Consider the following 27,443-nt stretch of genomic DNA (forward strand, 5'->3'; position numbering starts at 1 on the left):
GTGTGGAATGTAATAAAATATCTACTTGTCAATGGGGCAGGTTGCTTCATAAATCTACTTATCCTGTAAGAAAATGTACTTGTCCCTTTGGTGCCATGTAGTGCGGTGGCAAATTATGGCAGCAATCTCACAAGATAAGAGCGCTGATATAGCCTCTATGATTATGCCAGGGTTCATACCATAGAAGTGTTTGAATACTTGCAATCCCCTTATGTTGCCACGTTTCCGCAGATCAATATACTGGGTCTGAGGGTAACGGTAATCAATAGTTCCAGGGTTAGAATGCCCTTTTGAGTCTGTGCAAACCCACTAACTTACATGTTTTGAGGGTTTTCTACAACTCTTCTCCAATCTTTTCCCATGCTGAGAAATGTTGGAAATTTACTCCTGACAATGGCAGATGTAAACCTTCTTCCAGAGTTGGCAAAAAAAGTTGTTAGAAGGAAAGTGAACTTGCAAACACTCAGATTTTCACATGAGCAAATTTACACATGCATCATGCTAAAATGCAGTTCACAAATATTTTCTAGGGGTACTATTTCTTGTCCTACTTATGTAAATTCTTGGGAATTCCCGAAGGCTGTATATCTGCACTTAATGCAAGGACATATACCATGGGTACACTTTTGAGACTTTCTTTAATAATTGGGTCCCTAATTTGGTCTGGCATTGACTGTAACCTTCTGTGTTTATTAAAATTCAGTCTCTCTCTGGATCAGCTGGCTTCACTGTGAGTGACCGCATTCTGCTCTTTCACAAGGAGCATATTGGTTCACAAAGAGGCATATGAAGCACAGCGTTAACATTATCGCCGCTTTAGAAGCAGAAAACTGCCGCTAAAGCGGCGATCATGGGCTTGGTAATATGCCTCAGAGAATTCCAATAGAAGCCCATGTTGACACCAGAACATGGGTTTCTATGGGAATTCTCTGCTGCATATTATCAAGCTCATTATTGCCGCTTTAGTGGCAGTTTTCTGCTGCTAAAACGGTGATAACTTTAACGCCGGTTCTTGATAATATGCCCCAAAGTAATTTTGTTCAGTGCCAGTAACTACTGTGGCAGTGTGTGCTTTTTGAGACCAAAACTATATTTGCTTTTGCCAATGTTTTTTTCATAATGGTGAGGGCCCGGCAGCTCCCACACCAATAAGGTTTTACAAAAACCATACCAAAACAAATCACACATTGACAAATCTAAAATGCTGACCACCAATTTCAGACCTACTAGCTTTGCTATTGCTTGTTTATTTTTGTTTCCCATAATCTTATCGAAACTAGTTACTGATTTTCCAATATGAATATTTGTGGGAAATACTAACACGCATCAACACATGTTAGTAAATGATGCTGCCAAGAAATGTTGCTTGAAATTTTACAATAGTTTAGCAAAATGTTTTGTTTTCCTGCTTTCATTTTTTTATGAACATTTCATTTTAAATGCAAAGAATCATCAATCTTGCTTTCAAGCTTCTGCAAATATTTGCATCAAATCAGAGAGCATTCTGGGAGCTTATACATAGCCTCATATTGCTAAACTTTGAAAACGTGTGTACACATTTTTATACTGAAACCCACAACATTTACTTAGAGCGCTCACCCTAATAATCAAGGATTCAATTAATGAACCATAAATACAAGTTTGAACAGCATTAACATATGGACAAAAATATTACCTTAACCGCAGACAATCCCCTTTCCTGATCCATAATGTGGTACTGCAAACTGGCAGTCAAAGGGTTTGTGCTGCAGGGGGTTGGGCCTACTTGTCCCAAGGACAAAATACACATGAAAACATTTTGCCCTTGACCCCAAACAATATGTCCTGGGCATCAGGCAATAGGAATTCCACATCCCTGCCTAAATGAAGGCTATATTTTTATGGCTAATAAGCTGATGTCTTCTGTACGACAAGAGGACTTTCCATAAACAGTTTTTTTCCCCATATGCTTCCCCTCCCGCCCCCCAAGCCATCCCTCCCTGGGGAACCCTCCTCTTTCCTTCCCTAGACATCATCATGATGCCTTCTTCACGCTCTCATCCTAAATTCCAGCACTAAGGTTAAATGTGGTATTGTATCATCTTACGTGGAGTCGGACTGGGTGCGCCTAATACATTTGTCTACTTCACCAGGGTAACTTAGATAATTTTCCACATAATTCTAAGTATTGCAGGGAAACTTTAGTTGAACTTTTGTCCCATGTGTTCTTCAGATCGTCCATGTGTTTCTAGCTGTAGGGTTGCCACTGAGGTCGACATCAACACTATTTGTCCCAATAGTAATTTAATGCACTCCATGACCATGTCGTGCGCAGGGATGTTGCTTCTGTCCCACTACATCTGGAATGGGAGGATGATGCTTCTGTCCTACTACATCTGGAACGGGAGGATGATGCTTCTGTCCTACTACATCTGGAACGGGAGGATGATGCTTCTGTCCTACTAAATCTGGAACGGGAGGATGAAGCTTCTGCCCTACATCTGCAACCAGATGATGAAGCTTCTGTCTCACTACATCTGGAACGAAAGGTTGAAGCTTCTATCTCACCGCATATGGAATAAGAGGATGATGCGTCTGTCTCACTACATCTGGAACGGGAGAATGACGCTTCTGTTTCACTAAATCGAACAGGAGAATTAAACCTCTGTCCCACTACATCTGAAACAGGAGGATGATGCTCCTGTCCCCTACATCTGGAATGGGAGGATGAAGCTTCTGTCCCACTGCATCTGGAATGGGAGGATAAAGCTTCTGTACCCTACATCTGGAACAGGAGGATGAGGCTTCTGTCCCACTACATCTGGGACAGGAGGGTGATGCTTCTGTCCTCTACATCTGGAATGGGAGGATGATGCTTCTGTGCTACTACATCTGGAACGGGAGGATGATGCTTCTGTCCTTCTAAATCTGGAACGGGAGGATGAAGCTTGTGCCCTACATCTGGAACCAGATGATGAAGCTTCTGTCTCACTACATCTGGAACGAAAGGTTGAAGCTTCTATCTCACCGCATATGGAATAAGAGGATGATGCGTCTGTCCCACTACATCTGAAACAGGAAAATGATGCTTCTGTCCTCTACATCTGGAACGGGAGGATGAAGCTTATGTACCCTACATCTGGAACGGGAGGATGAAGCTTCAGTTCCCTACATCTGGAACGGGAGGATGAAGCTTCAGTTACCTACATCTGGAACAGGAGGATGATGCTTCTGTTCTACTGCATCTGAAACAGGAGGATGATGCTTCTGTCCCACTAAATCTGGAACAGGAGAATGATGCTTCTGTTCCACTACATCTGGAACAGGAGGACTACATCTGGAACAGGAGGATGATGCTTCTGTCCCACTGCATCTGGAACAGGAGGATGATGCTTCTGTTCCACTAAATCTGGAACAGGAGGGTGATGCTTCTGTTCCACTACATCTGGAACAGGAGGACTACATCTGGAACGAGAGGATGATGCTTCTGTTCCACTACATCTGGAACAGGAGGATGATGCTTCTGCCCCCCTGCTCACTACATCTCGAACAGGAGGGCTACATCTGGAACAGGAGGATGATGCTTCTGTCCCCCTGCCCACAACATCTGGAACAGGATTATATTTGTCCCACTACATCTGGACCAGGAGGGCTACATCTGGAACAGGAGAATGATGCTACTGTACCACTAAATCTGGAACAGGAGGATAATGCTTCTGTCCTACTACATCTGGAACAGAAGGATGATGCTTCTGTCCCCTACATCTGGAACAGGAGGATGAAGCTTCTGTCCCACCGCACCTGAAGCAAGAGTATGATGCTTCAGTCCTACTACATCTGGAATGGGAGGATGAAGCTTCTGTCCTACTACATCTGGAACAGAAGGATGATGCTTCTGTCCCCTACATCTGGAACAGGAGGATGCAGCTTCTGTCCCACCGCACCTGAAGCAAGAGGATGATGCTTCAGTCCTACTACATCTGGAATGGGAGGATGAAGCTTCTGTCCTACTACATCTGGAACAGAAGGATGATGCTTCTGTCCCGTACATCTGGAACAGGAGGATGAAGCTTCTGTCCCACCGCACCTGAAGCAAGCGGATGATGCTTCAGTCCTACTACATCTGGAATGGGAGGATGAAGCTTCTGTCCTACTACATCTGGAACAGGAAGATGAAGCTTCTGTCCCCTACATCTGGAACTGGAGGATGATGCTTCTGTCTCACTACATCTGGAACAGGAGGATGCTGCAAGATTTGGATGCAGATGTCAGCAGGTGAGAGGCCGGCAGGCAGCCTTTGCTGAGTAAAGATGCTGTAAACGGGTGTTTGTGTTTGTAAGGTTTGAACGCAGACCTCAGCAGGTGACAGGCCGACAAGCAGCGTTTGCCGAGGGAAGATGCTGTAAGTAGGTGTTGTGTCTAGGGCTTGAACACAGACATCAGCAGATTGTAGGCTGGCAGGCAGTCTTTGCTGAGTGAAGATGCTGCAAGAGGCACGAGGCTGCCATGCATGGGTCCCATACCTTGCTGTGCCAGAGCCCAAGCTGAGCCTGGCTGATGAGGCCCTCATGGAATGGACATGCCTAGAACGCTTGGCGTCTCGCACAGAGGGGACGTGGTCCAGCAGTTTGAGGGTTTAGGTCCTTTTTGTGGGCATGAGTGCTTCACAAGTGGATGGCACCTGTCTTTAGTGGCACAGAGATTAAAATACTGGAAAGCGACAGACCGGTGCTACATTCAGATCTGGGAATGATGGTTGTTTGGACAATGGAGAGGGAAAGAAGCTTTTCCTTTGTGTGGATGTTGGAGAGGGTGGTATTTGTAGGTTTTGTCGAGGACGTGTTTGAGGGTTGCTGCTGTGCTAAGATTTGTTTTCCTGAACCTGACTCCTGAAGGGCCACTCATTCATTCCCTGATCATTCCCACAGACTGACCTGGGCAGTCCCTCCTTGTCGGGTCCATAGTCCACCTCGTGTAACCCCCTCTCTTCTGCAGCGCATGAGGCCCGGCTACAGGAATTTTTATTTGGGTGGGCCAAGGGAGAAATTCGGGTGGGCCACTGCCGGCCCGATTTAGTGCTTATATATCTAGCCAGGCCTGCTTCTGGGCCCTATTTTATCTCGCCTTAGTCTTACAAGGCCCAGTAAAAACGCCCTCTTTTCCAAATCTCTTTCTAAATGTTATCACTCTCCAAAAGTGTTTTTTCCATGTAATATCCCTTTGATGGGAAGAGGAGGTTTCTAAGGTGGGAGTATCAGGCAAGTGACACTACAGGGGCTCCCTCTGTGCGAGCCTTCAGGGAGAAACCCTCTTCATTACTACCTACCCCTGATTCTGCAGCGCACTCCCTTACAGGCTTGATTATCCACTTTTCTACCACCCCTCTCCATTGCACCTTATCTCACAGCTGACCTAGGGCCCCAGCCCAATATCAGCCACCATTCAGTTCCACTTTCATTACTCCCAGTAGAAAACAATAGTAAAATCACCTTCAAACTTAAAACATTCGATATAGCAGTAAATGTAATTAGCACGCACTTTAAAGTATGTTCCACAGTAGCCCTTATGACCCGACTGTTCATTAAATAAATGAAAACAGAAAGGCCATGACAGGGCCGGCTCTAGTGCTGGTGTGGAAGTCTTTTTTGGCGCCCCACCAATGACCTTTTTCTCCGTAGATACCTTTACTACCACCCTCCACCAGCGCCCCTCATCTCTCCGTAGCCCCTCCCCCTCATGGCCTCCTCCTCAGATTCCCTCACAGCCACCCTCCACCAGCACCCCTCATCTCTCTGTAGTTCCCCCCCCACCCCATGACCTCCTCCTTGGATTCCCTCACTACCCCCCTCCACTAGTACCCCTCATCTCTCTGTAGTTCCCCCCACGCCATGACCTCCTCCTCGACTTCCCTCACTGCAATTCTCCACCAGTGCCCCTCATCTCTCTGTAGTCTCCCCCCCACCCCATGACCTCCCCCTCAGATTCCCTCACTGCCACCCTCCACCAGCGCTCCTCATCTCTCTGTAGTTCCCCCCACGCCATGACCCCCGCATCGGATTCCCTCACTGCCACCCTCCACTAGTGGGCATCCTTTCCCAGTTTTTCCATTCTCACCCCCGAACTGACTGAGGCTTATCTTCTTGGTATTAAATGTGGCTCTCCTTTTGCCCCCCCCCCCCGCCCCCCCCCCTCAATACTCTACAGCTTGGAGCTAACACCACTGCTACTCTGAACAAAGCTGTCATGTTAGGACACTACCCACAATTGTAGAAAAAAACCCCTGTTAAACCTTTTTAAACTAATCTGAACCCTACTGAGTTAAAAAAAAAAACTAGCGGTCTATTTGCTTGCTGCCTACCCCTGCTAAAATCTTGGAAAGGCGCCTGAGTGCCCAACTGATGGCTAATTTGGAACAACTTGGGTTACCCGATGCCTCCCAGTTTGGGTTCAGGTGTAACCACGAGACAGAAACCGCATTGGGGTCTGCAGTGAATGGCATCGGAACCGTGGTTGATGCAGGTCAGGCTGTGGCTCGGATCCTTTCAGACTTGTCTGCAGCCTTTGACATCATCTCTCCCACACTGCGTGTGGGTCGGCTGCAGGAATCGGGGGTCAAAGAGTTAGCATTGAAGCGCTTCACTTCTTTCTGCAGTGATAGGTCACAGACAGCAATGGTGGAGCAATGTTGTTCTGAAACCATCAGCGTGCCATGTGGGTCTTCCCAGGGCTCCTCCTTGAGCCCTACAATATTCAGGGCCTCATTTATGAGCTCCTACCGGCACTTTTGCGCCACCAGAACGTCACTTTTTTGATGTTCCAGTGGTGCAGTGTGCCAAGGCATATTCATAAGGCTACGTAAAGCCACTTTACGTGGCTTTTCATGGCCTTATAAATATGTTCCCCTTTCACATGGAACACTGTGTGAAAGGAGCGTTCCATGGGTGTTGGTGTGGGTGTTCCCACGCCACCCCCATGGAACCTGACACATTCCCAGATTTACAGAAATCGTGAACCTGGGAATGCTTCAGATCCTGACGCTGCCCCAGGGGTGGCGTTACGGAGGCTTAACAAGGAGAAATGTTTTAATTTCTCCTCGTACTTTACTTTTTCTATTTGTGCTGTATTTTGCAGCACACATAGAAAAAGGAAATTGCCTGAATTGATGGATTTCGTGGAGTAAGGTCTCCCTTCCTGCACAAAATCAATCAGCCCCGCAATGCAAGGGTGCCTGCGTTGGCGCATGGCAGCTCATTCTGAGCGGGCGCTGGGAAAAGGACAGCAATACGCCTCATCACATAGATATGGCATATTCCTGCCCTATTGTTTTGACGTAGGGCAGCGCAGCAAGATTCCTTGCGGCGCTGCCCTACGTCAAAACCTCATAAATGACCCCCTCAGTCTGTTTCCCCACTGGCTAAGGTTATCAGGTCTTCCAGGCTTCAAGCCATATCTTATGCAGATGACATGCAAATTATTGTGTCAGTTAGCAAAAATGTGGAGGCGACTGCCACTAACTTCAAGAACTGCATTCAAGCAGTGGCCATCTGGATGAAAAAACTATCTTCTACTCAACAAGACAAAGGTCCCCAAACATTTGGACCAGGTCCTGGTGGCCAGATATGTTAGGTTCATTACCCGCTGCCACTGAATGAAAAGCTCAGAGTTCTGGTAGATAAAACCTGCCTCTTTCGACCATCAGATCACTCGAATGGTTTCTACCTGTTTCTGGATAATCAGGACTCTTAGGAAGGTGTTTCCTTCTATTCTGCTGCCGGCAAGTAAGGAAGTGGCTCTGGTGTTGATTTCCTCTAGGCTGGATGTAGGAAGCTGGCTCTCGATATAAAGCGTAAACCGAAGTACACTGTGTAGAGAGTCCAGGTAGATCCAGGTTGGTACACAGAGACAAAAGTAGATAATTCTTGCGTTCTATCTGTGGTAGTGCAGGCGAGCAGTTAGGCTTATCAGAGGAGAGTGCTAAGCATTTGTCGTATTTACAGAGGCAATAAATGAGACGCACACTCAAGAATAAATCCAAGACCAATATATACAACTAACACTAGTTTTTATGCAATTTTCTAGACCAAGAACTTTGTTCTACAATAAGTAATTTTAAAGATATGAATTTTTCAAGTTTGGAAAATTTAGATTTTTCACAGCTTAGTGGGCAGAAAATTTGGATTTTATTAAAGACACAGAGGCTAAGATTATCCCTCCACATACCGTTGTAACCCACCCTGACGATACTAAAGATATAACGTAAACCTATTCTTTTCTCTTTCAGAATAAGGAGCTCGATCTCCTTGGATCCTCTTCTGGAAAACTGTTATCGACTGAAGTTTAAACATTTTTTCGTTGAAGTTATCTTGTTCGCAGATACACAAAGAAGGAAGATGGCTACACATGGGGGTCTTTATAGTGTTTTAGAATGTTCATTGAAGTTCCATATTCTTCAATTGTTGCTGCTGTGAGCTGGCCATAAATGAGATTTGCATAATCTTAGCCTCCTTTTCCCATAGACGGTCGTTCTTCCTAACCATGGTGATGGCGCTGCCACAGTCCCATAGATGGTGGGTCTCCCTGGCCATGATGATGGAGCTTCTATAGATGGTTGTTCTTCCTAGCCATGGTGATGGCGCTTTCACAGTTCCATAGATGGTGGTTCTTCTTAGTCATGGTGGTGGCACTTCCACAGTCCCATTCATGGTGGGTCTCCATGGCCATGATGATGGAGCTTCTATAGATGGTGGTTCTTCCTAGCCATGGTGATGGCGCTTTCACAGTTCCATAGATGGTGGTTCTTCTTCGTCATGGTGGTGGCGCTTCCACAGTCCCATTCATGGTGGGTCTCCATGGCCATGATGATGGCACCCCCTGGACATGGTGCTCTCATAGATGGTCCTACTCCATGGCCATGGTGATGGCGCTTTCACAGTCCCATAGATGGTGGTTCTCCCTGGCCATGGTGATGGCGCTTCCATAGATGGTGGGTCTCCCTGGCCATGGTGATGGCGCTTCCATAGATGGTGGGTCTCCCTAGCCATGGTGATGGCGCTTCGATAGATGGTGGTTCTCCCTGGCCAGGGTGATGGGACTCCCATAGATGGTGGTTCTTCCTGGCCAGGGTGATGGTGCTCCCACGGCCCCATGGATGGTCCTACTTCATGACCATGGTGATGGCGCTTCCACAGTCCCATAGATCATGATCTCTGCATCCTAGTTCCACTTCCTTTCCTGCAGTAGGACTAACCTCAATTGCGCCCTGATGCGTTCGGTCATTTGTTGCGCTTTATAAATCCTTTTTTTTTTTCATTGGTCAGAGCAGTGAGGATTGTAGCAGCCCATAAGTTTGCAATGTTCAAAGGCAGCACACGTTTCGATAATGCACCAAACCAAGGGAGAAGTGATCACGCAACAGTTGTTATCCCAAAAAGTTCAGATTAGGAAAGTCGATAGTGCAGGTTTTGGGAAGAGGATGCATGTGGGCAGCCGTCGTTGTCAGGAAAGTCCAGAGTAGGGTTTTGAGAAGAGGATGTATTTCGGCCAACAACTGTTATCCCAAAAGTTAAGATTAGGGTTTGTAGAAGAGGATTGATGTGGGCAACAGCTGAGGTTGTAATAGCTGTTGGTTTTTAGAACTGGTGACAGGACGGTGCACCGGGGGCTTCCTGACTGCAGGAGCACCATTTAGGGAACATTTGTTGGAGCACCAGCACCATGGCCAGGAAGAAGGACCGTCTAGGGGACCACTATTACCATGGCCAGGGAGAACCACCATCAGTGGGAGCACCATCACCATGGCCAGGAAGAACCACCATCTATGGGACTGTGGAAGTGCCAGCACCATGGCCAGGAAGAAGGACCATATATGAGAGCGCCATCACCACGTCCAGGGGTGACCACCATCTATGGGAGTGCCATCATCATGGCCAGGGAGACCCACCATGAATGGGACTGTGGAAGCGCCACCACCATGATTAAGAAGAACCACCATCTATGGGACCGTGGGAGCACCATCACAATGGCCAGGAAGAACCACCATCCCTGGGACTATGGGAGCACCATTGTCATGGCAAGGAAGAACCCCAATCCCTGGGACTGTGGGAGCACCATCACCATGGCCAAGGAGAAGGACCATCCATGGGAACGTGGCAGTGCCATCACCGAGGCCAGGAAGAACCACCATCTATGAGACTGTGGGAGTACCATCACCTTGGCCAAGGAGAATGGCCATCCATTAGACCTTGGGAGCACCATCACAATGACCACCATCTATGGGACTGTGAGAGTGCCATCACCATGGCCAGGGAGAAGGGCCATCTATGGGACTGTGAGAGTGCCATCACCATGGCCAGGGCGAAGGACCATCTGTGGGATCATGAGAGCACCATCACCATGGCCAGGGCGAAGGACCATCTGTGGGGTCATAAGATCACCATGGCCAGGGCGAAGGACCATCTGTGGGATCATGAGAGCGCCATCACCATGGCCAGGGAGAAGGACCATCTGTGGGATCATGAGAGTGCCATCACCATGGCCAGGGAGAAGGACCATCTATGGGACTGTGAGAGCACCATCACCATGGCCAGGGAGAAGGACCATCCATGCGACTACGGTGCACCATCACCATAGCCAGGGAGGGTCACCATCACCATGGCCAGTGAGGGCCACCATGCATGAGACTGTGGGAGCACCATCCATAGGATCACAATAACCATGGCCAGGGAGGGGCTTCATTCAGGGGATAGCAGAAGCACCATACCCATGGTTAGGGAGGAGCCTCATCAGTGGAGGTGCCCTCACTATGTCCGGAAAGGACCACCACCCAGGGAATGAGTGGGGCGGCAAAACTTTCATTTTCTTTCGGTGAAATTAAATTCAGCTTTGATCACAACCATAATCAAACAAAGTCACCATGACAAAAATGTAATTTTCTTTGCAAGAATCCATTTATTAGATACAACATAACATTCCTATTGGACCAAACTACAAACGTCATAACACTCAGTGCACATGGCCTGTCCAACACACTCCTGCTAAGGAAGCAACACTCTGTGCAAGGGACAGAACCCCAGGAAGGGCCAGAAGAGCACAGAAATGCACCTGAAAAGAGCTGGGCAGTACAAACACTCTGTCCATTCCATCACGATGGGCGACCGCCAATAGGAGAGAAGTCAGTCTAGCTACCATGCCCATCTCACGCCTGAGCTCCCCGCTGTCTTGTAGAAGTTTCTTTGTCAGGTGTAATTACCTTCAGAGATGCCTTTGTGCTTTGGGACAAGGCACACATCAAACCAAACACCCTGGACACTTAGATTGTTGCCACCCTGCCCCTTCCATGCCCCCAACAACCTAGAGCACTCCCGTAGTCCATGTTTCCATTGTCTCTGCTGGTGGACTCTTGTCCTGTCCATGCTTTCAGTCCTTGATGTGCGTAAATTATCACTATGTACTCTTAGCGCTCTCACACGAAAGTGAGTACTCAGAAAATAAGACAACCTTTATAAATGATGTGGGAGCTATACACTTGAAGCCTAGTCATTGGCCATTAGACCTAATGGTTAATGATAAGACACAGCTGCTAAGAATTAGAATTTAGTGTTTGTCAAGAACTGAGCCAGCCATTAACAAGTGTACAGAGTTGTTAAGTTAGACCAAGCTGTTAACCTTTAGACCTAGCCATTAACAATTAGACCTAGCTATTAACCGTTTCTCCTAGTCCTGAACAACTAGAACTAGCTGCGTATAATTATTACTTTGCACTAACACTTAGGCCAACCATTAATAACTAGAGCGAGCCATTAACAGCTAGCCTCAGTAGGAGTTAACAATTAGACATAGCCATCAATGGTTAGTCGTGAAACATGCCGCCTAGCAGTCAAAAGGAGTCATAACATTAGTAAACATAGCTTTCACACATAGGGCTCTGCTGGTAAACAAGAGACCCGGCTACTGATGCGGCTTAGCAGTCCAACATAGGACAGAGCAGCAAAACAAGGGGCCTATGCTGAAGAACAGCAGAATTGGCCATTCCATGTGAGGACCACACATACAAAAAGTCCTAAACATGGCGTAATCAATGAACCAACAGGGTAACCATTGAACACGGGCAATAAAAATAAACCTATGTCTTTCAACCGAAGGCTTCGTTGTTAACATGAGGCAGAGCCGCTGAACGTAAGGCCTAGTATTAAACATAAGGCTGAGCTGATGAACAAAAGGACAAGCCCTTAAACGTGAACCTGAGTCAGTAAACAAGAAGTTGTTACACACAGGGGCCAGCAGTGAAAGAGGAAGCCTGCGATGAAATATTAGGACTTGTCTTACTTGTGCAACTTGACTGTTGAACAAAGGCTGTGCCATACAACTCGCTGCCCGCGGCTATCGACGTGCCAGTGATTGACTCGAGGGACCTCTCGACCGTACGGAGAGGATGGCGCTTCAGGATTGTGGTAAAACAAGGAAGTGCTCGGAGAGGTGGAAAACGGAGGATTGGAGAAGATGAAGGGGAGTGTCCCACCAGCTCTGCTCCAAGGATGACTGTATTGGAATTAACGAAGGCAAGGGTGGGCCAGGGCTCTGGAACCATTCCAGAAGAGTGTGTCACTTCACCAACTTTTGAGTCCTTGGGGCTACGTGTGCCTCCATCTGTCCCAGGATTCCATGAGACACAGATGCTCAAGAATGAAGTCTTGTGAAGCGGTCATCTTTGAGCGAGAATCCTTTCCCGCGGAAGAACTGATGGTGTGCCTGCTGCCTCCTGGAGCCCAGTGTGACCATGGGAGGTAAGGCCATTGACATGCCCAGTGGTATAGAAGGTTTTGCCCTCAGGTTACCTCAGTGTCTGCCAACACTACAATACAAGTTGGCCAGCCAGATACAGGTGTGTAGAGCTTACGTGGCTACCAAACCTTGGCTGCGACGCTTCTCCACCCTCAGGAGATGATTGTACAAGGACTGAACATAAGTAAAAACACACATGGGGTCTGGGCGAGGTCCCATCACCATCATATCTTCCACCTCCACCAGCGGAGTGCAGTCAGCCTTGTGCCTGAGAAGAAGAGAGGTGGTATTAAACATTGTCAAATAAAGGTACATTCGGCTGTGCCAACGGTATCATCTCCTGATCAGATGTCGGAATTACCTTCTCCCATGCAGTCATAACATGCCAACATTGCCAACTCCTTTAAAAAGCAGTATTATGCTGTGACAGCAAACCAAACTGCAATGCTGATGCTGCACTCTGCTGTGCCAACACTGCCAGCTCCCTGAATTACCAGAAGCAGCACCCTTAACTATCAGAAGCAGATCCCCGCTGTGCCAACACTGCCGGCTCCCTTAACTATCAGAAGCAGCACCCTTAACTGTCAGAAGCAGATCCCTGCTGTGCCAACACTGCCAGCTCCCTTAATTGTCAGAAGCAGCTCCCTGCTGTGCCAACACTGCCAGCTCCCTTAACTATCAGAAGCAGCACCCTTAACTGTCGGAAGCAGCACCCTTCTGTGCCAACACGCCTGGCTCCCTTAATTATCAGAAGCAGCACCCTTAACTGTCGGAAGCAGAACCCTTCTCTGCCAACACGCCTGGCTCCCTTAATTATCAGAATCAGCACCCTTAACTGTCAGAAGCAGCTCCCTGCTCTGCCAACACTGCCAGCTCCCTTAATTATCAGAAGCAGCTCCCTTAACTGTCCGAAGCAGCACTCTGCTGTGCCAACACTGCCGGCTCCCTTAATTATCAGAAGCAGCTCCCTTAACTATCAGAGCAGCACTCTGCTGTGCCAACACTCCTGGCTCCCTTAATTATCAGAAGCAGCTCCCTACTATGTCAACACAACTGGCTCCCCTAATTATCAGAAGCAGCACCCTTAACTGTCAGAAGCAGCTCCCTGCTGTGCCAACACTGCCAGCTCCCTTAATTATCAGAAGCATCTCCCTGCTGTGCCAACACTGCCGGCTCCCTTAATTATCAGAAGCATCTCCCTGGTGTGCCAACACTGCCAGCTCCCTTAACTATCAGAAGCAGCTCCCTGCTGTGCCAACACTGCAGACTCCGTTAATTATCAGAAGCAGCTCCCTGCTGTGCCAACACTGCGGACTCCCTTAATTGTCAGAAGCAGCACCCTTAACTGTCAGAAGCAGCTCCCTGCTGTGCCAACACTGCCAGCTCCCTTAACTATCAGAAGCAGCTCCCTACTATGTCAACACAACTGGCTCCCCTAATTATCAGAAGCAGCACCCTTAACTGTCAGAAGCAGCTCCCTGCTGTGCCAACATTGCCGGCTCCCTTAATTGTCAGAAGCAGCTCCCTGCTGTGCCAACACTGCAGACTCCGTTAATTATCAGAAGCAGCTCCCTGCTGTGCCAACACTGCGGACTCCCTTAATTGTCAGAAGCAGCACCCTTAACTGTCAGAAGCAGCTCCCTGCTGTGCCAACACTGCCAGCTCCCTTAACTATCAGAAGCAGCTCCCTACTATGTCAACACAACTGGCTCCCCTAATTATCAGAAGCAGCACCCTTAACTGTCAGAAGCAGCTCCCTGCTGTGCCAACACTGCCGGCTCCCTTAATTGTCAGAAGCAGCTCCCTGCTGTGCCAACACTGCTGGCTCCCTTAATTATCAGAAGCAGCTCCCTGCTGTGCCAACACTGCAGAGTCCCTTAATTATCAGAAGCAGCTCCCTACTGTGCCAACACTGCCGACTCCCTTAATTGTCAGAAGCAGCTCCCTACTGTGCCAACACTGCCGACTCCCTTAATTATCAGAAGCAGCTCCCTGCTGTGCCAACACTGCGGACTCTCTTAATTCTCAGAAGCAGCTCCCTTAACTGTCAGAAGCAGCACCCTTCTGTGCCAACACTGCCGGCTCCCTTAATTATCAGAAGCAGCTCCCTGCTGTGCCAACACTGCCGGCTCCCTTAATTATCAGAAGCAGCACCCTTAACTGTCAGAAGCAGAACCCTTCTGTGCCAACACGCCTGGCTCCCTTAATTATCAGAAGCAGTACCCTTAACTGTCAGAAGCAGCTCCCTGCTGTGCCAACACTGCCAGCTCCCTTAATTATCAGAAGCAGCTCCCTTAACTGTCGGAAGCAGCACTCTGCTGTGCCAACACTGCCGGCTCCCTTAATTATCAGAAGCAGCTCCCTTAACTATCAGAGCAGCACTCTGCTGTGCCAACACTCCTGGCTCCCTTAATTATCAGAAGCAGCTCCCTACTATGTCAACACAACTGGCTCCCCTAATTATCAGAAGCAGCACCCTTAACTGTCAGAAGCAGCTCCCTGCTGTGCCAACACTCCTGGCTCCCTTAATTATCAGAAGCAGCTCCCTACTATGTCAACACAACTGGCTCCCCTAATTATCAGAAGCAGCACCCTTAACTGTCAGAAGCAGCTCCCTGCTGTGCCAACACTGCCAGCTCCCTTAATTATCAGAAGCATCTCCCTGCTGTGCCAACACTGCTGGCTCCCTTAATTATCAGAAGCATCTCCCTGGTGTGCCAACACTGCCGGCTCCCTTAACTATCAGAAGCAGCTCCCTGCTGTGCCAACACTGCGGACTCCCTTAATTATCAGAAGCAGCTCCCTTAACTGTCAGAAGCAGCACCCTTCTGTGCCAACACTGCCGGCTCCCTTAATTATCAGAAGCAGCTCCCTGCTGTGCCAACACTGCGGACACCCTTAATTATCAGAAGCAGCTCCCTTAACTGTCAGAAGCAGCTCCCTGCTGTGCCAACACTGCCGGCACCCTTAATTATCAGAAGCAGCTCCCTGCTGTGCCAACACTGCCGGCTCCCTTAATTATCAGAAGCAGCTCCCTGCTGTGCCAACACTGCAGACTCCCTTAATTATCAGAAGCATCTCCCTGCTGTGCCAACACTGCCGGCTTCCTTAATTATCAGAAGCAGCAGCCTTAACTGTCAGAAGCAGCTCCCTGCTGTGCCAACACTGCCAGCTCCCTTAACTATCAGAAGCAGCTCCCTACTATGTCAACACAACTGGCTCCCCTAATTACCAGAAGCAGCACCCTTAACTGTCAGGAGCAGCTCCCTGCTGTGCCAACACTGCCGCCTCCCTTAATTATCAGAAGCAGCTCCCTGTTGTGCCAACACTGCAGAGTCCCTTAATTATCAGAAGCAGCTCCCTTAACTGTCCGAAGCAGCACTCTGCTGTGCCAACACTGCCGGCTCCCTTAATTATCAGAAGCAGCTCCCTTAACTATCAGAGCAGCACTCTGCTGTGCCAACACTCCTGGCTCACTTAATTATCAGAAGCAGCTCCCTACTATGTCAACACAACTGGCTCCCCTAATTATCAGAAGCAGCACCCTTAACTGTCAGAAGCAGCTCCCTGCTGTGCCAACACTGCCAGCTCCCTTAATTATCAGAAGCATCTCCCTGCTGTGCCAACACTGCCGGCTCCCTTAAGTATCAGAACCATCTCCCTGGTGTGCCAACACTGCCAGCTCCCTTAACTATCAGAAGCAGCTCCCTGCTGTGCCAACACTGCGGACTCCCTTAATTGTCAGAAGCAGCACCCTTAACTGTCAGAAGCAGCTCCCTGCTGTGCCAACACTGCCAGCTCCCTTAACTATCAGAAGCAGCTCCCTACTATGTCAACACAACTGGCTCCCCTAATTATCAGAAGCAGCACCCTTAACTGTCACAAGCAGCTCCCTGCTGTGCCAACATTGCCGGCTCCCTTAATTGTCAGAAGCAGCTCCCTGCTGTGCCAACACTGCAGACTCCGTTAATTATCAGAAGCAGCTCCCTGCTGTGCCAACACTGCGGACTCCCTTAATTGTCAGAAGCAGCACCCTTAACTGTCAGAAGCAGCTCCCTGCTGTGCCAACACTGCCAGCTCCCTTAACTATCAGAAGCAGCTCCCTACTATGTCAACACAACTGGCTCCCCTAATTATCAGAAGCAGCACCCTTAACTGTCAGAAGCAGCTCCCTGCTGTGCCAACACTGCCGGCTCCCTTAATTGTCAGAAGCAGCTCCCTGCTGTGCCAACACTGCTGGCTCCCTTAATTATCAGAAGCAGCTCCCTGCTGTGCCAACACTGCAGAGTCCCTTAATTATCAGAAGCAGCTCCCTTAACTGTCAGAAGCAGCTCCCTACTGTGCCAACACTGCCGACTCCCTTAATTGTCAGAAGCAGCTCCCTACTGTGCCAACACTGCCGACTCCCTTAATTATCAGAAGCAGCTCCCTGCTGTGCCAACACTGCGGACTCTCTTAATTATCAGAAGCAGCTCCCTTAACTGTCAGAAGCAGCACCCTTCTGTGCCAACACTGCCGGCTCCCTTAATTATCAGAAGCAGCTCCCTGCTGTGCCAACACTGCCGGCTCCCTTAATTATCAGAAGCAGCACCCTTAACTGTCGGAAGCAGAACCCTTCTGTGCCAACACGCCTGGCTCCCTTAATTATCAGAAGCAGTACCCTTAACTGTCAGAAGCAGCTCCCTGCTGTGCCAACACTGCCAGCTCCCTTAATTATCAGAAGCAGCTCCCTTAACTGTCGGAAGCAGCACTCTGCTGTGCCAACACTGCCGGCTCCCTTAATTATCAGAAGCAGCTCCCTTAACTATCAGAGCAGCACTCTGCTGTGCCAACACTCCTGGCTCCCTTAATTATCAGAAGCAGCTCCCTACTATGTCAACACAACTGGCTCCCCTAATTATCAGAAGCAGCACCCTTAACTGTCAGAAGCAGCTCCCTGCTGTGCCAACACTCCTGGCTCCCTTAATTATCAGAAGCAGCTCCCTACTATGTCAACACAACTGGCTCCCCTAATTATCAGAAGCAGCACCCTTAACTGTCAGAAGCAGCTCCCTGCTGTGCCAACACTGCCAGCTCCCTTAATTATCAGAAGCATCTCCCTGCTGTGCCAACACTGCTGGCTCCCTTAATTATCAGAAGGATCTCCCTGGTGTGCCAACACTGCCGGCTCCCTTAACTATCAGAAGCAGCTCCCTGCTGTGCCAACACTGCGGACTCCCTTAATTATCAGAAGCAGCTCCCTTAACTGTCAGAAGCAGCACCCTTCTGTGCCAACACTGCCGGCTCCCTTAATTATCAGAAGCAGCTCCCTGCTGTGCCAACACTGCGGACTCCCTTAATTATCAGAAGCAGCTCCCTTAACTGTCAGAAGCAGCTCCCTGCTGTGCCAACACTGCCGGCACCCTTAATTATCAGAAGCAGCTCCCTGCTGTGCCAACACTGCCGGCTCCCTTAATTATCAGAAGCAGCTCCCTGCTGTGCCAACACTGCAGACTCCCTTAATTATCAGAAGCATCTCCCTGCTGTGCCAACACTGCCGGCTTCCTTAATTATCAGAAGCAGCAGCCTTAACTGTCAGAAGCAGCTCCCTGCTGTGCCAACACTGCCAGCTCCCTTAACTATCAGAAGCAGCTCCCTACTATGTCAACACAACTGGCTCCCCTAATTACCAGAAGCAGCACCCTTAACTGTCAGAAGCAGCTCCCTGCTGTGCCAACACTGCCGGCTCCCTTAATTATCAGAAGCAGCTCCCTTAACTGTCAGAAGCAGCTCCCTACTGTGCCAACACTGCCGACTCCCTTAATTGTCAGAAGCAGCTCCCTACTGTGCCAACACTGCCGACTCCCTTAATTATCAGAAGCAGCTCTCTGCTGTGCCAACACTGCTAGCTACCATGTTATGAGAAGCAGCTCCTTGCTGTGCCAAAGCTGCCAGCTCTTGCCCAATCAAAACTACTTTTCTATGATATCAACACAAGCACCTGTACTGAATTGCTTTGCCAATCTGATCCAAAGCCTGTCGGGTGTCTCTCTATGTTCAGGTGTTGTTGTTTCAGAGCCATCAGAAATGTTTTGTGCCATATGTTTAGTGTACAGACCGCTGGCGGAATCCTATGCTTGTCTGTAGCAAGGGCTCAGTAGAATCTTGGTCCAAACATCTCAAAGCATCCCCTCCTGCCCACCAGTTGTGTCCTGTGGCGGCAGGATCTTCTCGGGGAAGACAAACCCCGAACCAGGCCAATCATAAGGGGCAGATGACAAAACCTGCCAATCACGGTGCACAGAGAGCCAGACCCTGGCCTATCAGAAGTGTCAGGCAATCAATCCCTGGTATAGCAGGAAGTAAGAAAATCAAGCAGTGGCCAATTGCAAGGGAAACACCCCCCCCCCCCCCCCCTGTCATACAACAAGATCAAAAACTCCTAGACAACAATCCTATCCTTTCAGGAGTAACAGCTAAGCAAAGCCAGGCCCACTGGGAGGAACAGAAAGAAAACCCTTCATTGTGGTGCCCTAAGACACCCCTCTCCTGTCCCAACAGAGTGTATAGACCACTAGAACCGTGCCAATCACAACAAACAGACAACCACTTGTGATGCAGCATAACATTACGACAGCCAAAGACTGAGCTACCAGAATGTATGGACCATTACAGCCTACCATGTGGGAAATAAATGTATCCATTTATAAGCAAAGTCGCACCCTTTATGTGCAACGCGCAGTAAATTATCGCCCAGCTTTTCATCAAGAACGAACAACCCCTATCCCAGCATCATTCTTGGATACAAAACTCTTTCCCATCAAGCAATGCACAAAACAAAACCCTGGGTTCTCAACAACTCGAGTAGGACCAGAGACTCTGGACAACCAAAGCCTTTCCAAAGTCTGAATAATTATCAAAAAGAACCAACCCCAAATCCCTTCAGGATGTTAGGATGAGCAAACCGTCTCCCATCATAAATCACTAACAACTCAAAACCAGTCTAGCACAGGGTACTGACAACAAGTCCCTGCTATGTCACATGATACGAACAACGAACCCTTGCCCTTTTAAAAGTTATAGATGATCAAATCTTGGTCCATACTAAAAATGGACGACTAAGCCCTGTCCTGTTGGACTATACGCACAGACAAACCATGGCCCATCAAGCAATGTGATAACAATGTCCTGATCAATCAGAAAGTACAGACAACCAATCCCTGGTCTATCTGAAGGTATTAGCAACCAACCACAAGTGCTTCTCAGGGTATTGACTATCCAGGTTAGTGAAAACACAAGTCGATAAGAAGGTACAACCAACTAAATCCTACTTTATCCCATAGACTGTCTCACTATCAAAAGCTTCTGGCAAACAGCCCCTTTACTATCAGAAGACACCTACAACCAACGCCGACAGAAGATATGCACAAGTACACACTGGTCAATCAGGAGGTACATGCAATCCCATCCGGGACCATCACAAGGTATAAATAACTAACTCCTAGCCTGCCAGTAGGTACTGTCAACCATCTGGTAAAAAGTGAAAACTATCCCATAAGATAAAATGAAGTCTCCCCTAGAAGATCATGTCAACAACAAAGCAAACAGAACCCAAAGGTATGGACAACCAAACCCCGGCCAATCAGAAGAGACAAGACAACCAAACCCCGGCCAATCAGAAGCGACCGGCAAACAAACCTTGACGGTAGTATGCCAGTCAGTAAAGACTCTTTGAAAAAATCATTCTGATCTGTGTGGCTATTAAACGGGGGAAGTCCCAGGAAATTGTAATAGTGTTTTTAGAGGCTAGTGATATTAAGAAATACCTTTTTCTTATTAGGGGAATATCATGGTGTTAGGAAGGCATCTCATTATTAGGAGTTTAGTGCATTTGATTACACTGCCAACGTCCTCTGATTCCACCACAGGGTCATGATTCAAGCAAAGTTTGAATCTGAGATTCCAGTCTGGAATGGAAGATGGTGCACTTGAGAACTCTGTCACACAGCTCGAAACTGAAACTGTTTTGAAGATCACTTCTTCCAAAATGATAAAGGCTCTTTGGTTTGAAAGAAATACAATGCTTTAAAACACTTTATATATCCATTGCTACCTCAATATGGAATGTGTTGCCATTTATTCTTCATCGGGAGGTACCATTATTTTTATCCTGGGAATCCTATTTGGGATCATTTTAGTAATATTTCTCTTGAATTCATGGTACATAGTTGTAAACATGATTAGTTTTATGGCTCTTTTTTGTGCTTTAGTGTTATAGTTCATAGTTTTTAGGAAGTTTATCCTTATTAAGGAAGGGCACATTATTGGGGGACTCTGATTATTGTCATAAGTTGTTAATCGAAGGCTTTCTTTTCAGAAGAGGGTCCATTTGTATTAGTCGTCTTCATTGCTAGTAGGATTTTTATTCAGAGCTGAATATAACTGAGAAGCAGACTGGTTTATTCAGGAAGGACTGGACAATACTCCCACAGCTAACGGAGAGTAAGAGATATACCTAAGAGTCGGACGATTTTCAATTTATGGGAATTTATCAGTATCGGTTTGGGGAATTTATGGTTATGGGAGTTTTGCTTTTTAGGAGAGTTTATAGTTCTTGGTGAGTTGATTAACAATAGTTGGGGCTTCTACTGTTATTTGTATTAAAGGAGTTTACAAATGTTTTGTGAGTTGTCAGTGAGTTTACCATTGTTAACCAAGTTTCTCAATATTTGCAAGAGCTTTTTGTTATCAGGGGTTAGTGTTATTATGACACTTTCATATTAAGAGTGTTTTCTTTATTTTATTGGTTGGGTTTCCCCTTGTTGAGGGACTTTTTCTTAATTGGGGGTTATCACTCAATATACAGAAGGTTTCTTGTGATCACTGATTAAGGGTCTTCATTCTTATTAGAAGAATGCATCATTATCTTAGAGATTGACCATTAGCGAGCCTACTTTCATTGGTGAGTTTGTCATGGATTGACCATTAGCGAGCCTCCTTTCATTGGTGAGTTTGTCATGGATTGACCATTAGCAAGCCTCCTTTCATTGGTGAGTTTGTCATGATGAGGAAGGTTTTTTTTCTACGAAAGTCTATTGTTATCAGGAGAGTTTTTTGTTACTGAGAGAGTCTTGAACAATTTTTGCTGAATGGGCCTCTCCTTCTTTATAGTTATTACAAATCATTATACAACATAAGGGACACATCTTATTTAGGTTTTTGGGTGTTTGGTTATTAGGAGAGTTTATTTTTATTAGCAAAATTTGAATTGTTTTGATCAAGGCATTTTGTCAATATTTGCACAAACATTTGTATACAAGGAATGTTTTGTCCTTAGAGGAGTTTCTTATTATTAGGGATCTTCACATTATTATTATTATTAGAGTTTTTAACTATTCGAAGAGTTTCTCATCAGAGAGATTCTTGTTCTTGTTTTTGGGGAGATTCTTCATATTAGGGAGTGTTTGGCTGTAAATGGAGTTTCTCTTTACTAAGGGAATTTTTCATTACAGTTTTGTTATTAGGAGAATTTCTTCTAGTTACAGTAATTTCTAATCACTAATTACATTTATTGTTCTTAGAGAAGCTCTATATAACATAGGGTTTGACAGCAGAAGTAGCTCCTTTAAAACAATTTTTCTGTTCAGGAATTTGGCTCTAACACCACATTTCTGAAACATTTGTAACTCATACTAAATATGTATTTATATTGTGTATATATACAAGGCCGAAACGAGTCATGGTGGTTCGAGGTGCACTTATGGAAGAATAAAATCACCTTGCACTGAATTGTTCTGGGTCCGTGTTCGTCTTTTCCTGGGAATGTGGAAGCAGTAGACGAAGTTCCTCACATATATTTATATATATATATATATATATATATATGTATATATATATATATATATATATATATATATATATATATATATATATATATATATATTATTTATTTTATCTTTATTTTAACTCTAAAAATATCTGTAACAGATGCTCTTATTGGACCTTTGACAGAGATTCCTTTTTAAAAGAAAGGCAATAGGAGGATAATGTCCTTAAGCAGAGATTTGTGTTATTTTGGATTGTTATGACTGAGGTTCCTGCTACTGTCGTGGCATATTTTATTAGTATGGCTTGTTTGAAAGGCTTCATATAGACTGGAATGTACTGAAGCTGTCGGGTTTCTTATAACGCTTTAAATCAGGATCAGGGACAAACGTGGAAAACGCTCTGTTGTCGCAGTCAGAACGCAAAGGTTCGGCTGAAGAAAACTGAAGGGTTTTATGGAATGCACCTTTTTGACTTGCACTTCACATGACGGGAGAGGAAGGCATGATGGTGGGTTCTACTGAAAATAGTGCAGCTTGCTATCGGTTGGGAGATTCTGAACAGGAGAGAAGTCACAGCTTCTAACACATACAACACACTAGTTATCAACACACCATTAACCACAGGAGCACATGGGAGGAAACTGGAAGCCAGGAAGCAGAACTAAGAAACTGGAAGCCAGGAAGCAGAACTAAGAAACTGGAAGCCAGGAAGCAGCACTGAGGCCAAGGCGGTGTGAGCTGTGGGATTCTGGGAGTTAGGAGGCTGAGCAGCCCCCTGCCACCCAATGCATCCTGGGACATCATCACTATGACAGCTCCAGATGGAAGATTCAGACCCGGGTGGAGGACTCAAAACCTGGCAGTGGGTCAGAAGAACTCGGCCCACCCCCCGCAACCCCGGTCCACCCTAAGATCTGATGAAGGGGAGTTGCACTGCTATCTCAGGCTGACAGCCCTCGAGTAAATGTTTGGTTTTCATATGAGATATGCAAAGGGTTCTCCAAACTTGTGCAGAAACAGTAAGGCAGGAGTCTAGGCTCCATAATCCCCTGGGTGTGAATATAAAAGAAGAGAAGGGGGGGGGCCCTTGGCTTGGGAAGGATGGCCTTCACCCGGACCCCCTTTTACCTAGATTCCCATACTGTAGGAACATCTAACCGTAGAACTGCCCCCTGTGCACAGCTTCTGAGCCAGACACCAGGAAATTGGAGAAGAGGCCGACAGAGGTGAAGTCATGGAATGAGTATCAGAGTTCTGCATCTCAGTTGTACAACGGGGAAAAGCTCTTTTGTGGGTCTCGTGGTTGAGGGACCAACCATGGGCACCACTGCCTCAACCCTTCCTGGTGGACTCCTCTGTCGCGCTTCTTATCCTTTGCACTTTATCCTCCTGGTTTGTTCTCTAGATTTGAGTGCCTGTCTCTGCTCCATCTTTTCCTTCATTCTCTTCCTCCCAGCCTTTCTCATCTCGTTGAGTGCACTGTTTCTACTAGTAATAGGGATCACATGTTGCTGTCTTCCCATGGTTTCACTTCCACCCACTCCTGCTTGACCTCCAGTGCTACAGGCCGCCCTAAGCAGGCAGAGTGTGAAGAACTGATGACACTCCATGTGATCTTGGGCTCATCTGGCCCCACAGCACAACCATTAGGACATTTATCTCTAAAACCTTTTGGAGAGGTGCCAAGCAGAGCATGGATGCTCTTGTGAAATGTTTAGAGGTTGGTGCTTTAATCCTTGGGCACCATGCCAAGTCTTCAAAGTGCGATCTGTTTAGAATTGGCCCACCCACAGGGGCTGCCCACTTTCTCTCTGCATTCAGGGCTGACATATAGCTATGCATAGGAACTCCTGTGGGTTTCCTTTTGGATTAGAAAACTCTGAAGCTTCTAACAAACACAGGAGCTTGGTGAGATGCACTGGTCTCTTTTAGAACAGGCGCTACACCTGGAAGATCACACTGACCTGGCTGTGAGACTTCTAACCTCATCTTACATCCCGAGCAGCACTTTCTGGTAGTTCACCATGATGACCCTGACCAGGTCTGGTCTTGTGGCTCAATCGTTGGCTGTAGAACCATCCCAGTTTCTTTACTTAACCAAACTGTCTGATCCATGGCACATTACATCTTCTTGTCCCTTTATTCATCACATTCCCAATATGGAAGAACTGAAAAACTAGTAAGAGATATGTATATCTCATACAGAACAAAAAATGGTACAAAATGTAGATTTGCAGAGAGCGGAATGCCGGGTCTTCCATGTTGTAGTGATCTATGACAACTAGCCCTAAATCTCAGGATCTCCACCAACCACAGTTCTAATCTCCCCCCCTCGGCTGCTCTACTTTTCCACATGCATTCCTTTTTTGGCTGTGTTGGGGTAAGCTGTTAACTTATTTTTGATTCGACCGGATGAACTATTCTGGCAGCCATCTTGAAAAGGTATGAGCTGAAGTTGGATAATGGAAAATTATAGAATAAAGATAAAGTATCCATGCAGTGACATCACTATCCATCTAAGGTAAACTTAAGACCCAACAAGTGACAGGAAGATTGAAGCTTCCGTGGCCATGGAAGATCCTTTTCCTTTTATTTCTTTTTAATAGGGGGATGCTGATGCATCCATGATGTCCCAAGATGCTCTTGTCCATTAGCCATCTTGAAAAGCAAGCCAAGCAGGACGCTGCTGTAGCCACATAAATCATCTCACCCATTCTGGCGGGGTCTCTCCGTCCTTGGTGTTGAGTTGTCAAAAGGAGGGGGATGAACAGTATTCAGAAGAACGGTTTCGCGAAAGGGTTGCTGCAAGGGGGGTGGGTTTGGCCAGAGAAGGGGGGAGTTTGAGAAGGGAGAGAGTCACTGCTTCTTGGTCTTCACTAGCCCCATCTGCACCAGGCTCCGGTAAAGCTCCTGAATGTAGGTGTACACGCATTTGGAGTCCGGCACACGCATGCGCACCATGTCGTCCACCTCCAAGAGCTGAGCGCAGTCCGCACGCTTCCTGGGTGGTCAGGTAACCCATACCCAGCAGAGGAGAAAGAGAAAGACAGGAGTATCGGGGGAAAGGTGGGAGGTGAAGGGTGAAGTGAAAGGTTAGTTCTGATCCCTGTAGAGATCTCTTCAGCACAAGGTTAAGTTGAGAAGAGGACAGTGTCTTATCTGTGATGGGGAAGAGAGGGGGTGGGAGAGAGGAAAGTGGGAAGAAAAAACTGACACGTTTGTGAAGTGAGTTGGGAGATGAAAGGAATGAAAAAGATGCGAAGTGTGAGCAGGCTGAGGACTAGGAGAAGGATATAGAGACAAAATGCTGGAATGAGTGTGACAGGATAGGAGAAAGAGAGTCACAAGAGCGAGGGAAGAATGATGCACGTGTGAAGGAGAGAAGGCGAGTGACAAATGAGGGAGACAAACAGCTAATGTGTGAACAGGATGAATGAGAGAGGAGGGAGGGAAAAGTTGGATTACTGTTGAAAAATTCCATATTCTTCACAGGATCTGTCCCACTCATCCCCATGCCAGTTGAGCCAGGTCACTCTTGCTAACTGTTCTCCGAGCACGTGCACGCTTACATCACCACTATGAGCCTCTTCCCTGAGCACTGTCCCTTGTCCCAGGACAATTCCTCCCATTATCCTACCCACCACCTAACACCAACCTCACCAAAGAACTCACCATTCCTGACCAGACCCAGACGTCCTGTACATTCCTCCTTCCCCATCACACACCAACACTCCCAGGAACCTCTCCCTTGACCTCATCGCTCCCCTTGAGCGTACAATAGAGCACATTCGCCCCCACCCCAGGATAATCCCGCAGCACACATGCACATATCTATGTTACTATTCATTAGTGAAGAACTACCCTGGTCCGCGTGCCCCGGCCCAAGTCTCAGTGCTTCAGCACACATCCCCAGTCTAAGGGCGTTCCTTGTCAGCAGAGCATGAACACAATCCACCAGCTTGCCTCCCCTACCTTCATATCTCAGGATACTTCCTTTCACCACCCCCCACTCCAAAGATCTGTTGCCTTTTCCACAGCACGTGCATCCAGACTCCCAGGATACACCTCCTTGCCACTATGTACACCCATCTCCCAGGATACACCCCCTCTCCACTTTGTACACCCCCTCTCCCAGGATACACCTCCTCGCCACTATGTACACCCCCTCTCCCAGGATACACCTCCTCGCCACTATGTACACCCCCTCTCCCAGGATACACCTCTTCGTCACTATGTACACCCCCTCTCCCAGGATACACCTCCTCGTCACTATGTACACCCATCTCCCAGGATACACCTCCTCGCCACTATGTACACCCCCTCTCCCAGGATACACCTCCTCGCCACTATGTACACCCCCTCTCCCAGGATACACCGCCTCGCCACTATGTACACCCATCTCCCAGGATATATCTCCTCGCCACTATGTACACCCATCTCCCAGGATACACCTCCTCACCACTATGTACACCCCCTCTCCCAGGATACACCTCCTCGTCACTATGTACACCCCATCTCCCAGGATACACCTCCTCGCCACTATGTACACCCATCTCCCAGGATACACCCCCTCTCCACTTTGTACACCCCCTCTCCCAGGATACACCTCCTCGCCACTATGTACACCCCCTCTCCCAGGATACACCTCCTCGCCACTATGTACACCCATCTCCCAGGATACACCCCCTCTCCACTTTGTACACCCCCTCTCCCAGGATACACCTCCTCGCCACTATGTACACCCCCTCTCCCAGGATACACCTCCTCGCCACTATGTACACCCATCTCCTGAGATACACCTCCTCGCCACTATGTACACCCATCTCCCAGGATACACCTCCTCGTCACTATGTACACCTCATCATCCAGGATACACCT

At 47.5% G+C, this 27,443-nt stretch overlaps 1 protein-coding gene across 3 annotated transcripts in view; it reads right to left on the reverse strand.

The window, feature by feature from the left end:
• Positions 1 to 8,024: 8,024 nt before the first annotated feature.
• LOC146839389 (uncharacterized) overlaps positions 8,025 to 27,443 on the reverse strand; it is a 136,116-nt gene continuing 116,697 nt past the window's right edge. The window contains exons 8-9 of one of the 3 annotated variants that reach the window (XR_014981065.1): positions 25,276 to 25,566; positions 8,025 to 13,027 (exon numbers count right to left, since the gene is read on the reverse strand). Coding sequence is in view for 2 of the 3 variants with exons in the window: in XM_085651415.1 (XP_085507541.1) it covers positions 12,871 to 13,027 (157 nt within the window). In the remaining variant the exon portion in view is untranslated. Of the gene's footprint in view, positions 13,028 to 25,275; positions 25,567 to 25,647; positions 25,979 to 27,443 lie in introns of those variants that run through there. The other 2 variants (XM_085651415.1, XM_085651416.1) reach the window with 2 other exon arrangements.

This window comes from Triturus cristatus, chromosome 4_1, assembly GCF_964204655.1.
Source record: "Triturus cristatus chromosome 4_1, aTriCri1.1, whole genome shotgun sequence".
NCBI classification, from domain to species: Eukaryota; Metazoa; Chordata; class Amphibia; order Caudata; family Salamandridae; genus Triturus; species Triturus cristatus.